Genomic DNA, 14,940 nt, shown 5'->3' with positions numbered 1-14,940 from the left:
TCAAGAATGACATTATCACCATCCCCACTGCTTGTAGTTGCCTTTCGTTTCCTCCGTCTTTTCCTCCTGTGTCTCCTGCTACCTAGAAGCCATCACTCTGATGGATTTTTTGGTTTATTTATTTATTAATTTCAAATTTTAAAGAATTATTGTATCATAATGAGTGTTTCCCTATTACATTGTATTGTTTAGAGTTACTTGTTTTAAGCTATGTAAAAATGATACACAATTGTTTATTGTAGCCTACTGCTTTTTTGTTTTGTTTTAGTATTAGTTATTAGATTCAGTTGTGTTACTTGTGACTGTGCCTCCTTTGTTGTAGGGGTATGAAGATTGAATGAGGAACACAAGTTAGATTTTTAGTTTTTTTTTTTTTTCCATATTGTATATTTAAGCAGCATATTGTTTTTGCATAACTTTTCCCATCTTTTAATTTACTGAGGTGTAATTTACAAATACAATTTGTAATTTACAAATACAGTTCCTGCTGATGGTGACTGTAGCCATGAAATTAAAGCAGACTTGCTCCTTGGAAGGAAAGCTATGACAAACCTAGACAGTGTATTAAAAAGCAAAGAAAATCCTGGCTTTGCATTTGTAGTTGGGCTTCTCTGGTGGCTCAGAGGGTAAAGTGTCTGCCTGCAATGCAGGAGACCTGGGTTCGATCCCTGGGTCAGGAAGATCCCCTGGAGAAGGAAATGGCAACCCACTCCAGTCCTCTTGCCTGGAAAATCCCATGGACAGAGAAGCTTGGTAGACTACAGTCCATGGGATCGACAAAGAGTCGGACATAACTGAGCGACTTCACTTCACTTGCATTTGTAGTACTCGGCAAATTCCTTAATCCCTTTATTCTTCTGCTTTCTCATTTGTTAAAGGGGACAAATATTAGGGTATTCCCTGAATATTAGGGTATTCCCTGAAAAAAATCCGCACGTTAAGTGGACCTTCACAGTTTGAACCCATGTTGTTCAAGGATCAACTATAACAGTCAGAACTTGTATTATTATATACACATTAGACTGATTTTTCCTGTGCAATTTTGAAATAGGTAAGAACTTGCCATTTACTGGGCTTCCCTGGTATCTCAGAAGGTAAAGAGTCTGCTTGCAATGCAGGTGTACCCACGTTTGATCCCTGGGTCAGAAAGATCCCCTGGAGAAAGCAATGGCTACCTACTCCAGTATTCTTATCTGGGAAATCCCATGGACAGAGGAGCCTGGTGGGCTATAATCTATCGGGTCACAAAGAGTTGGACAGGACTGAGTGACTTTCATTACCATTTAATAAATTTACTGTTAGTTTTTTAGATACTGACTTTGCTTTATAAATTAATTCATTCATAGCATTTCCCAGACTATGTAATGATACTTTCACCCGGAAATTCTGTTCCCTTGTATCTATGTCACATTCATAAAAGACCCTTGACCTTCACTCAAAAATGGAAGAGTCAATCCTGGTGGTAAAACTGTAAAATTTCTACCCTTATTTTTCCATTTGTTTTATTTCATGAAAGCCTCCTACCTGCCAGAAAAAATTTCTTCTGCAGATTACTCTCTTGAAAAGTCTCTAAAATCCACAGATAACACGATACTTAGATTAAACTCTGATTTCATCAGGAACGTCCTAAGAAATTTATTTAAACCTTTTTTTTTTTTCTTTGCACTTCTGTCTAAAGTCTTTTGGTGCAAAATGTTTTGGACTGATTTAGAGGAAATCATTATTCAGGTGAAAATATTAAAGTATCTTGAGATTCTGATCATTATGTGACAATAGCAGAACGAGAAGGCAGTGGCACCCCACTCCAGTACTCTTGCCTGGAGAATCCCATGGATGGAGGAGCCTGGTAGGCTGTGGTCCACGGGGTCGCGAAGAGTCTGACATGACTGAGTGACTTTGCTTTCACTTTTCACTTTCACACATTGGAGAAGGAAATGGCAACCCACTCCAGTGTTCTTGCCTGGAGAATCCCAGGGACAGTGGAGCCTGGTGGGCTGCTGTCTGTGGGGTCACACAGAGTCAGACACGACTGAAGTGACTTAGCAGCAGCAGCAGTATAGATAGAAGACTTGGAAAGAGAAAAACATGAGGAGGATATGGCAACACACTCAGTTCTTGCCTGGAGAATCTCATGGACAGAGGAATGTGGTGGGCTGCAGTCTGTGGTGTCACAAAGAGTCAGACATAGCTGAAGTGACTGAGCATTTTATAAGATAATTAATTGAGTTATTAATTACCTTGAACAGTGCCAGAAAATATGTAGTGTTATCCAAATATTTGCTATCATGGTTATTATCTGAACAAGACACAGAATTAGCACATGATTCTTGTGTGCTTCCATTTCTAAGTGAGGTATAAGAGTCCTACATATTAAAGACTATTCAACTAAGTTCTACAAATAGTCATGGAAATATGAATTACGCAGAAATGAATAAAACAGTCCCTACCCTAAAATATTTCTAGTGCAATGGAGAAGATACATACACATCTGTCATAGATAGCACAATTTAAAGAGAACTATAATAAAGGCCCAAATAAAATACTAAGAAAATATGCATAAACTGAGAGTTGGGGTTTCCTGGAGGAGATATAATTTAAAAGTGGACTTTGAATAGTAGTTGGAATTTTGAGTCACACAGTTTGGTAGTGAGGAGAGGGAAGAAGCTGAGAAATTTTAGAGCAATTTGAAATAATGATTTGGTTGAAGTAGATAGGTGAGGTGGGGGCATGTGGGTGGGAACTGGGGAGAGTGATAGTTAAGGAAGGAAATATGGTTTAGACCAGATCCTGAAGAACATTGACTGCTGAGCTGTTGAAACTTAAGCAATGCAGGAGCCAGTGGGAGAGTCTGAGTATTACGTTATGTCTCAGTATAACATAATGAGAATGATAGTTTAGGGTGATTGCTTTAGCACCAGCATGTTGGGTAAATGGAAAAAAGAGGAAAATAAGGCCATGAGGCCAGTAAGTAACAATTAGAACTTAAAACCAAGTTTATTTGTCTAAGAAGCCTAAGCTATTTGTACTACACCATAGAATTGAGAACCAGAATGCTACTTTAGTGTGAACTGTGTCTCCCAAATTGGTCTTCAGCTTACCATTCAGATCAGATCAGATCAGATCAGTCACTCAGTCGTGTCCGACTCTTTGCGACCCCATTAATCGCAGCACGCCAGGCCTCCCTGTCCATTACCAACTCCCGGAGTTCACCCAGACTCACGTCCATTGAGTCAGTGATGCCATCCAGCCATCTCATCCTCTGTCATCCCCTTCTCCTCTTGCCCCCAATCCCTCCCAGCATCAGAGTCTTTTCCAATGAGTCAACTCTTCGCATGAGGTGGCCAAAGTACTGGAGTTTCAGCTCTACCATCATTCCTTCCAAAGAAATCCCAGGGCTGATCTCCTTCAGAATGGACTGGTTGGATCTCCTTGCAGTCCAAGGGACTCTCAAGAGTCTTCTCCAACACCACAGTTCAAAAGCATCAGTTCTTCGGCGCTCAGCCTTCTTCACAGTCCAACTCTCACATCCATACATGCCCACAGGAAAAACCATAGCCTTGACTAGACGGACCTTTGTTGGCCTTTTGTTGTCAGGGGTTTCTTTCCTCTTGGTTCTTACTGCCTTTGCATCACTAGTGTTTCCTTTGCTGCGAAGTTGCTTCAGTCGTGTCCGACTCTGTGTGACCCCATAGATGGCAGCCCACCAGGTTCCCCCGTCCCTGGGATTCTCCAGGCAAGACCACTGGACTGCGTTGCCATTTCCTTCTCCAATGCATGAAAGTGAAGTCACTCAGTTATGTCCGACTCCTAGCAACCCCATGGACTGCAGCCCACCAGGTTCCTCCGTCCATGGGATTTTCTAGGCAAGAGTACTGGAGTGGGTTGCCATTGCCTTCTCCAGTGTTTCCTTTAGTGATGGTTAATAGACTAGTGAAACAGTTGTTGGTGACAGAAGCAGAGGAAAACCAATGACAAGATCAAGGAACTGTTTCCCCTTTGTTAATTTATGGCAAAGTTGAGAGTCCAAGGAGGCTCTGGTATTCAAAGACAGCATAGGGACTAGCTTGTCTGTTCTGTTGATATAGCCTCTTGCAATCTGTGCACATTTGAGAATTACCAAGTCTTCCTGAAAAATAAAGTTATTCTTGGGGACATAGCAATACTATATAGTTTGACATATAAAATTTTTTTTCATTTCATTTTCTTTTCTTTTTTCATTTCATAAAGAAATCAAAAGTGGAAATGTTGATTTATTTAAGCTGTATTTTATAGGACTTCATGTGCTGTGCTTAGTTGCTCCTTCGTGTCCCACTCTTTGAGACCCCATGGACTGTAGCCCACCAGGCTCCTCTGTCCATGGGGATTCTCTAGAGAAGAATGGAATGGATTGCCATGCCCTCCTCCAGGGGATCTTCCCAACCCAGGGACTGAACCCAGGTCTCCCGCATTGCAGGCAGATTCTTTACCATCTGAGGCACCAGGGAGGACTTCATCGGATATTCCATATTTAGTAATAAATTTTTGCTTTAACTTTTACCGATGGCTTTTCTGTTTCTAAATTTCACCTTTTTTTTCCTTCTAAAATTATTCTTACCACTATTATTTAAAGCTAAAGTTGCACTACTTAATTTGGATATCTATAAATAAAGTTTAGTCACTTCTATTTGTAAAAATATTTATACTTTTCTCACTCAAGTTTATTGAATGAAAGGTGAAAAAAATTCTTCCATTTTAGAACTTCATTTTTTTTAAGTGGGAGAAAGGCATTAGAATATAATTTGCATATAAAATGGCAAATGGTGTTTCACATTAATGATAGCAGTTTAGTAGATTTCATCCATTAAAAAGGCCATTTGTTGTTCAGTCACTAAATTATGTCTAATTCTTTGTGACCCCATGGATGGCAGCACACCAGGCTCCTCTATCCTCTGCTATCTCCCGGAGCTTGCTCAAATTCATGTCCATTGGGTCAGTGATGCTATCTAACCATCTCATGCTCTGCTGCCCCCTTCTCCTTTTGGCTTCAATCTCTCCCAACATCAGAGTTTTACCAGGCCAGAAATGTTTGTGTTATAATAATAGTGTTCTAATTCAAAAGCTTTTGATTATCAACATTTCAAGAACAAATTTTATCTGTAATGCAGAAGATTATAATTCTGGTTATAAAGTATTTGAATAATGACAGTCATTATAACTAATTATAAAAGGATAAACAGTAAGAGGGAAGTGTGACAGGTTAAAACTACCATTTATAAACCATTAAGTCTCTTTTAATGTGTTATATTCAAAACATATTTTCTTGATTTTAATGACCTTTGTAGGACCTTTAATTAAAATATGTGTTGATGGGCACTGGTACTATATATAGATGTAAAATATAGAAATAAAAAACTAAAATATAAACAATATTTTTCATTAGAATAATAGAATTAGGAAGAGAATATTAGACAAAGTTATAATAGTGTCTTAGTCACTTAAATATATTCCAAGGGAGATTTACATTTACTGTATCATTTTATTTAATCTTTTTCAATAAAAAAAGGAAATAATGTTTTTTAGACAGTTAAATTATTACTTTTTTGTTCATTTGTTTTTGCTCTCCAAAATCTCTGAGTGTTCTAACATCATGTAACAATAGAATAGTTAAATTCTTAATCCTGGTATAATTAGGAGGTTCAATAGGGAGTCCAGAAAAGAATACTTTGTAATTTAATTTTTATTTTATTTTTCTCGTTTGAGCTATACAAGAATAGTAAATGGCCTGTTAAAATGCATTAGAACAATTAAATTATATAGTAGGAATATTGTGATGAAATCATGTGTATTTAACCTTTGCTTTTTGTACCTTTCTTGGTGCAGAGAATTTGGAAATGTCATTACACCCTGTTGTTTAACTGCCTTTAAAAATGCTTTATGCAGAACAGATAGCTTAATTTTATGACTTTTTGTTGATGCTATACTTTGGAGCAGAACCAAAAGGCATCCTAACTGCCAAAACAAATGAAGAAAATCATTTCCCTTACTGTCTTGGCAGAACATCTGTACATAATGGCTTTAAAATAACTTCTGATTTCCAGTGAGATCATTCTCTTGTCTTTTCTCACCTGAGTGGACATTTGAATACAGTCCTGAGCCTGTTAAATTGTGTTTAAAAAAAACAAACCAAAGGAAACTAAAGTATAAACAACAATAAAAGCAAAACTCAAGTATATTATTCCTTAGGGGAGTTCCGATGTGTTGGATTTCAGTGGTTAAGTGTTCATAACTTAATCTTCTACTACTTTCCCTTTGTGAACCCAGAGTGATCTGGTTAAGACCATTTTCTCTGCCCTCGGAAATCCTGCCAGTCTTTCACACTCACTAAATTCTGTAGGATTTCCTCCCTGATTAAACTGGAAAGTGCTGCTTGTCTCATTTACTTGACACTGATTGTAGCCTTTTCATGTCAGTGAATCTCTCTCTCAAACTGTATTGTAGGATCCTTTAGTGAATTAACTGTTTGAAGAATGTGATAAAGAAATGTTGACTGACACAAATCTGTCAGTAGCCAATGAATAAGCAGTGATGGCATTAAAGACCCTGTGTCAGGTAGGCATTTTAGGGCTACAGAAGTTAGTCACTGCCTTGCCCTCTGTAACTTACAGCCTAATGAGAGAGCTAAAATTGAATACATACTAAGAAAAACAATTCAGAGCATTAAAGGAGGGACAAATGCCATCTTGTAAAATATGTAAATTTTTACTTGCCATCATGTAAAAGTTATCTGGGAACATCATTGAAGATGTGCCTGAAGTAATGATTTCATTATTGGCACCCTACTCCAGTACTCTTGCCTGGAAAATCCCATGGACAGAGGAGCCTGGTAGGCTGCAGTCCATGGGGTCACTAAGAGTTGGACATGACTGAGCGACTTCACTTTCTCTTTTCACTTTCATGCATTGAAGAAGGAAATGGCAACCCACTCCAATGTTCTTGCCTGGAGAATCCCAGGGACGGGGGAGCCTGGTGGGCTGCCATCTGTGGGGTCGCACAGAGTTGGACACAACTGAAGCGACTTAGCAGCAGCAGAGCAGTCGTCACGATTAGGTTTGCTGCTAGAAATAACACATTCTGGCAATCCTAGAAGAACCATGTATTGTCTTCACCACCACAGAATATATTATTTTTTGTTTGTGTCAAGAACTGTGAATTTTACCTTGCTTTTAGACAAGTCAACCTGTCATAGTTTCATTGATGCTGGCAAAAGACAGGAGGCACCTGGCCTAGTCACTCCCAGTACCGCAGACTGTATGAGCCTCATGTTTCCATCAGTTGTCTTTTCCTCCTCAAGTCCCACAGAGCCAAGCAGCCTAAGGAGATGTTGTACACACAGTGAATATATCTTGCACCCAATTTACCAACTTCCAGCTCAAAATACTCTCAGCCTTAAAAGGAGTCTTCTAGCAAACCTGTCCAGCCTTTGCCCAGAGGGAGACATTATCTTTATTATCCTGATCAAGAAAAAAATCTATTTGCCCTGGAGGGAGGATCTATCTCTATCTTCCAAGGCTGTTTGAAAAGATAGCTGAAAACAAAATTAGTCAACAAAATATAGGAATCCTCTAGAGAATTGCCATCCACCCAAAACAATGTGTTCAAATAGTCCCAGAAATAATCCACATAAAACCAATGATTGAGGAGAATGAGGTAGTAAATTGAGGTTATTCTCTTGTCTGTTTCAACATTGAAAAGCTGAACTTTGGTATTTTTCCCAAAGAATTGGTTATCAAACACTTTGAAATTGTAGAAATATAGTTTAAATAAGTCTCATTTTATATAATGATGAAAAGTAAATAAAAAGGGGTGTAAATATTATAAGAAGAAAAGCCTTGCTTCTTGTAAATTAAAGATCTTAAGAATGTTAATCATTATGATTGACGGGTGAGATATTCTCTGATTTACTCATATTAATAAGAAAATTATCTTTCCAGTGATGAGTAATCCTAAAATTAATTTGTATTTTGAGCTTGTGTTTACACATGTACACACATACATTCTAGCATATCCTTTTGAATGATTTATGCATCCATAGTAAAACTATAATTCCAAAACCAAATTGAGCCTCAAATTAGAATATATTTTAGAAGTCATCTGAGAAAACCTATCACTCAGTGTCTGAATTTTTTCCAAAAAAGGATCAATAAAGTTTATAAATTCAACAGTTTCACTTCCAGCATCCTTATTCTGTAGTGGTGTTAAGGACCCTCTTCAAGCTGATGCAAGGCTGCAATTGAATCTGACATTGTTGTTACGTTAATGTGATATTATTCCTGAAGCATATATGCTCCATTGACAGATCTATGATATAATGAAGAGCATTGATTCTAGGCTTTTCTATGTGTGCTTTTTGCTTTTAACTGGCTTTCTTTGGTATCACTACTTGTTCTTTGTCTTTCTTTTTTATGTTGCAACATAACCAAAAGTGCTCATGTGTTTCTGTTTGTTGTTGTTCAGTCACTAAGTTGTGTTCAACTCTTTGCGACCCCATGGACTGCAGCACGCCAAGCCTCCCTGTCCTTCATTATCTCTTGGGGTTTGCTCAAATTCATGTCCATTGTGTTGGTGATGCCATCTAACCTTGTCATCTTCCACCCGCCCCCCTTCTCCTCCTGCCCTCAGTCTTTCCCAGCTTCAGGGTTTTTTTCAATGAGTCAGCTCTTTGCATCAGGTGGCCAAAGTATTTAAAAGTTTATATACTGCACTGTGAAAGCAAATGACCACATGATGCTGAATATTGTTCGTAAGAAACTTAGGGGGCCTGATACAGTAATAACAATACCAAGGTAATGTTGTATTCCTATAGTTGAAACCATGTAGTATTATCTCTTATGATCATAAATTTAATCATAACAAGATCATCATAATTCAATGCTATTGTCACCACTTTTATAAGTCCCCAATATCTCTCATGTATGAAGGCTATTTGGCTCCATAATATATGAGTTAAGTGATAAACCTCTTGATCTTCTCAAAGAAAGAAATAGAAGCAAAAAAAAATAAAATAAACTATAAAGTATTGACTTACAGAAAAAATGAAATGGGTTTTCAGTGTAGTTTATTTTTATATGTGTTTGCATAATAGTGCATTATGTTTTATTTCAGATACACTGGCCAAGTACAGCACTAAAAACAGAAGAATGCATAATGAAAGGAAATGATGCCGTAAGTATCATTCATTGTAAACTAAACATATCATTAATTGTAGTCCTGGTCAGTGACAAAGGACTGAATCTCTAACCTGTTAATTGTTCCTAAAAAGCATATATACAATTCATGTAAGGAATAAATACATATATCTAGGTATATACACATATATTATATATACACACATACAAAAGTTGAAAGAGAAGAGTGAAAAAGCTGGCTTAAAAGTCAACATTCAAAAAATGAAGATCATGGCATCTGGTCCCATTACTTCAGGGCAAATAGATGAGGAAAAAAGGGAAACAGTGACAGATTTTATTTTTTGGGGCTCCAGAATCACTATGGATGGTGACTGCAGCCATACAATTAAAAGACACTTGCTCCTTGGAAGAAAAGCTATGACAAACCTAGATAGCATATTAAACAGCAGAGACATCACTTTGCCAACAAAGGTTCAACTAGTCAAAGCTATGGTTTTTCCAGTACTCATGTACAGATGTGAGAGTTGGATCATAAAGAAGGCTGAGTGCCAAAGAATTGATGCTTTTGAACTGTGGTGCTGGAGAAGACTCTGGAGACTCCCTTAGACAGCAAAGAGATCCAACCAGTCAATCCTAAAGGAAATCAACCCTGAATATTCATTGGAAGAACTGAGGCTGAAGCTGAAGCTCCAAACTTTGGGCACCTGAAGCAAAGAGGCAACTCAGTGGAAAAAACCCTGATGCTGGGAAAGATTGAGTGCAGGAGGAGAAGGAATGGGACAGAGGATCAGATGGTTGGATGGCATCACCTACTCAATGGACATGAGTTTGAGCAAACTCTGGGAGATAGTGAAAGACAGGGAAGCCTGGAATGTTGCAGTTTTATGGGTTGCAAAGAGGTGGACATGACTTTGAGACTGAACAACAAAACACACACACACACACACACACGGGGCTTCCCAGGTGGCACTAGTGGTGAAAAACCCACCTGCCAATGCAGCAGATATAAGAGACGTGGGTTCAATCCTTGAGTTCAGAAGATCCCCTGGAGGAAGGTATGGCAAGCCACTCCAATATTCTTGCCTGGAGAATCCCATAGACAGAGGAGCCCAGTGGGCTACAGTTCATAGAGTTGCAAACAGTTGGATATGAATGAAGCAACTTAGCACAAACACACACATATACATACACACATATTTGATATATACATGTATATTGTCTATGTGTACATAATTACTTAAAACTTATTTTCATTGTGGAGTTAGTGTAGGGAACCAAGGTGCCATCAGATCTTGGTTTTATTTTCTCTTATTATATCTTACTATATTTTAATCAATTCAGATTTATACATTCTTATAGTAATATTTATTTCCTATGTATTAGAGAGAAAAATAATTTCAGGTAGTATCTTAAAGATAAGCTAAGCACCTTTGTGAGATTTTGTTTCACTTTGATTAGTGAATTAGAAACAAATGAAGAAGTTAAAGGAGAACTTTGGAAGAAGTATGCACATCTTCTTTAGAAAGTTAATTTGTTCTTTTTCTGTAAGAAGAAAAAGCAAAAACATGTGAAAAATTAACACACATTCTACCCACACCTCATTCTTGTGTAGCAACTGGGTAACAGTCAAAGAATGAGTCTTCCTTGCTTCCTCAGTCTGTGGCGTGTTGCTGACTAACTGAACACATTCAGAGGCTGTGTCAGTCTAAACCCAGCAGAGCCAGAATATGGTCTCATTGGCCCCTCAGGATGCGCCCATTTCAGGAGATGAGAAGCATGTGCTTACAGCAAGATGAAAATAGAATGTTAGATTTTCCCAACTATATGGGTCATCCGTAGACTAGGATGCTATGTTAATGGGAAATTAAAGAAATAAATCTTAGTACCCCAAATAATCTGTTCATTAGTGCATTACTTGTTCTTCCCAAGGGAATGCTATAATCTCAGTCATGTATGGTATGATGGTTCTGTTGGCTTTTTTCATCCCAATACTGTTACATGACAGACTTTAAAAATCAAAATCTGTCTTTATAAAATATCTTTTACTGACTATTGCATCTATTAATGTCAAGGTAATATTTAGCAATAAAAGGGCTTGGTATTTCTCTCATAATTTAAATGCACTGCTGCTGCTGCTAAGTCGCTTCAGTCGTGTCCGACTCTGTGCAACCCCAGAGACGGCAGCCCACCAGGCCCCTCTGTCCCTGGGATTAATTTGTCAACAAGCTATTAGCCAAAATTTAGTTAAGTTGGTTTTAAATAGTTTTAGAACATTTTTTCATTTAGCATACTTACCTAGTGATTGATCTATTAAAACTTTGTTGAGTGTGGGCTGTGTATTAGGTACTGAGTTTGATTAACTGTGGACTATATCGATGTGCAAAACTGAGATTCTGTTTTCTGAGAAGCTTACAGTTGAATCCCATTTTAGACAAACTAGAGATCTGAGGCCAAATGTGACCTGCCATAAATGAAGTTTTCTTGGAACATATCCATATCCATTTATTTTTCTGTTGACAATGGCTGCTTTTATGCTATAGCTGCAGAAGTTAAGTAGTTGCAACAGAGACCAGATGGCCCATCAAACTAAATATATTTACTCTCCGGTTCTTTATAGAAAAAGTTTGCTGATCCCAGGACTGTAATCTTACAGTAATAGGTATAAAATGTTACTTTTACCAGTTAGTTTCCATCTGTTTATTTGAAAATTCTCTGAAAGTCCTTTATATGAATCTATGAGTTTGAAAATACAGGACTTAACTTTCCAAACATCAGAACTCTTTGTGCCCTGAAGTCTGCATATGTTTCCTTGAGGGTAATGAAACTACTTCTACTGATTGGTCTTCCGACTTAATGTTGATTTATATGTACTTTAAAAAATAACAGTCTTGATAATAATTTAATTGCCTAGTGAAACATTGCCTTGGAAATCTACACCTGAAAACACTTCTGACCAGTGCTTTTTTAAAAAAAAAAACTCAATTGTGTACTAGAATACCTCATAATGATGCACTCCCATTATTGATTGTAATGATACCTCGCTACATCCGTCTCCCTGACTGGTCGTTGCCCTCTTTTCATCTGCCCCCTTTGCCTTCCCTAACCAAGGGAGGCTTATACATGAGATGTCTAGGGTTAGGAAAAACAACAGTCAAAACAGAAGCAAAACGTTTTTATTACACTAACCAATTCCTTCTTTTTCTCCCGGTTTTTAGAGTGAATGTGCAAATTATGTTCGGGTTTTGCATCACTATAACAGAACACATCTACTGACCTGCGGGACAGGAGCGTTTGACCCACTCTGTGCCTTCATCAGAGTTGGATACCATTTGGAGGTATGACAGTTTCATTCATTGCTCTGAATGAATTATCAAAAGTAATGCTTAAAATAACTTTGTTTTAAAAGAAAGGTTATGGCATTTCTTTGGATAAAAGAGAAGAGCATTTGTGATATTCTGAATTAATTTGCTTGAGTGAGAGGCAAAGATTTCTTGTCAGTTATGAAATCTGTGAACCAGTTAATTCTTTATGCATTCCTTCACTGAAGAATTTCATTTACTTAATTTGTCCACTTAAAAATATTTCTTAATATCAAACTGTGTTCTCTATTGTGTTCTTATATGATTTGTATTGGTAAAAGCACCAGAGTAGAATGAATGTATATATATATATATATATATGAACATATATATATACACACACCCACGTGTATGTGTAAATAAATTTATATAAACAAAATTGCTACATACAGTATCTTTTAAAAGACATGCACAGGCTTGTTGATCCTGTAATAACTCCTTTTCTTGGCCAGGTGAGGTGGGGAGGTGGAGGTGAGGTGGGGAACAGATTGCAAACTGACTTGAGATAAATGATAGTTGATAAGAGCTATCCATGTCTTCCCCAAGACCCCCACCACTAGGTGATATGGTATTATTTAAGCAAATCCCAACTGAATTCTGCTACCTGCATATATAAAGTAGCAGGCTTGATGATCAGTCATATAACCGGTTTCAACAAACTGGGTAAACTACCAACTCTCGTTTATTTAGGCCCATGTCAAGCACTTTAGATCACAGTTTCACTGAGAAACATGCTAAACGATGTTCTGATGTCAGGATCTGTTACCTTTCCTTGTAATCAGAAGGCAGAATCCTACATCAAGATGGGACACAGATAAAACAGAGCTATGGATGATCTGTAGTTAAGCAGCTAGACTCTCTCTCTCTTTTCTTAAAAATTCTAATTCTTTTACAGTGTTAGGCCAATCTCTGCTGTATGGCACAGTGACTCAGTTATACACATATAGACACCCCCTTTTTTAAAATACTCTTTTCCATATGATTTATCACAGGATATTGAATATAGTTCCCTGTGCCATACAGTAGGACCTTGTTTATCCATTCTATATGTAATAATTTACATCTGCTAACCCCTTGACTCTTGTATATTTATGAAAAGGCAGCAGTGACTGTAAAGTATTTTCAGCTACCATGTGTGAAGAACAACATTCATTTCACTGGTATTCCTGAAAAATTATTTCTGATATTCCTGATACTAGTTAACACTCATGTGCACACATAATTAGCAGTATCTGAAGTGCTAACTCTTAAGTGCCTCTAGAAAGTACCCCTGATTGGGGCACTTCAGCTGGTAAGCATCCTTCTAGGCAGGATTTTTGATTAACATATTTTAAAAGTTAAGAAACCACCTCTAGTTGTAGATTAAAGTTAAATAGCATACACAAACACATCACAGTGTATTTACTAAATTATTTTAGAGTAACAATGCAAGTGATAAAAGGGAGAACTTCAGCAGAGATATAGAAGGCAAGGAGGCTAGTGCAAAGTCAGAATATTTATATATATACAAATATACCAAGTATACATATGTATATACATATGCATATGTATATATATGTATCAGATCAGATCAGATCAGATCAGTCGCTCAGTCGTGTCTGACTCCCTGTGACCCCATGAATCGCAGCACACCAGACCTCCCTGTCCATCCATCACCAACTCCCGGAGTTCACTCAGACTCACGTCCATCGAGTCAGTGATGCCATCCAGCCATCTCATCCTCTGTCGTCCCCTTCTCCTCCTGCTCCCAATTCCTCCCAGCATCAGAGTCTTTTCCAATGAGTTAACTCTTCACATGAGGTGGCTAAAGTACTGGAGTTTCAGCTCTAGCATCATTCCTTCCAAAGAAATCCCAGGGCTGATCTCCTTCAAAATGGACTGGTTGGATCTCCTTGCAGTCCAAGGGACTCTCAAGAGTCTTCTCCAACACCACAGTTCAAAAGCATCAATTCTTCGGTGCTCAGCCTTCTTCACAGTCCAACTCTCACATCCATACATGACCACAGGAAAAACCATAGCCTTGACTAGACGAACCTTTGTTGGCAAAGTAATGTCTCTGCTTTTGAATATGCTATCTAGGTTGGTCATAACTTTCCTTCCAAGGAGTAAGCATCTTTTAATTTCATGGCTGCAGTCACCATCTGCAGTGATTTTGGAGCCCAGAAAAATAAAGTCTGACACTGTTTCCACTGTTTCCCCATCTATTTCCCATGAAGTGGTGGGACCGGATGCCATGATCTTCGTTTTCTGAATGTTGAGCTTTAAGCCAACTTTTTCACTCTCCACTTTCACTTTCATCAAGAGGCTTTTGAGTTCCTCTTCACTTTCTGCCATGTGTTTCTGTGTATACTTATGTGTGTATATATATATATATATATATACACACACACACACACACACATATATATACATATATA

The 14,940-nt window shown here is 37.8% G+C and overlaps 1 protein-coding gene across 2 annotated transcripts in view; it reads left to right on the top strand.

Annotated features, from left to right (window-relative positions):
- The window catches only part of SEMA3E (semaphorin 3E), a 275,207-nt gene that overhangs the window by 151,722 nt on the left and 108,545 nt on the right, over positions 1–14,940 (top strand). For both annotated transcript variants that reach the window (XM_086398568.1, XM_086398569.1), the window contains exons 3-4: positions 9,142–9,201; positions 12,380–12,499. In XM_086398568.1, coding sequence (XP_086254694.1) covers positions 9,142–9,201; positions 12,380–12,499 — 180 coding nt within the window. The remainder of the gene's footprint in view (positions 1–9,141; positions 9,202–12,379; positions 12,500–14,940) is intronic.

Source organism: Bos grunniens, chromosome 4 (genome assembly GCF_055505025.1).
Source record: "Bos grunniens cultivar Pamir isolate PY7600 chromosome 4, Bosgru_T2T1.0, whole genome shotgun sequence".
Lineage (NCBI taxonomy): Eukaryota > Metazoa > Chordata > Mammalia > Artiodactyla > Bovidae > Bos > Bos grunniens.
Note: the sequence above shows the minus strand (reverse complement) of the source record. Positions and strands in the feature narration are given on the sequence as shown.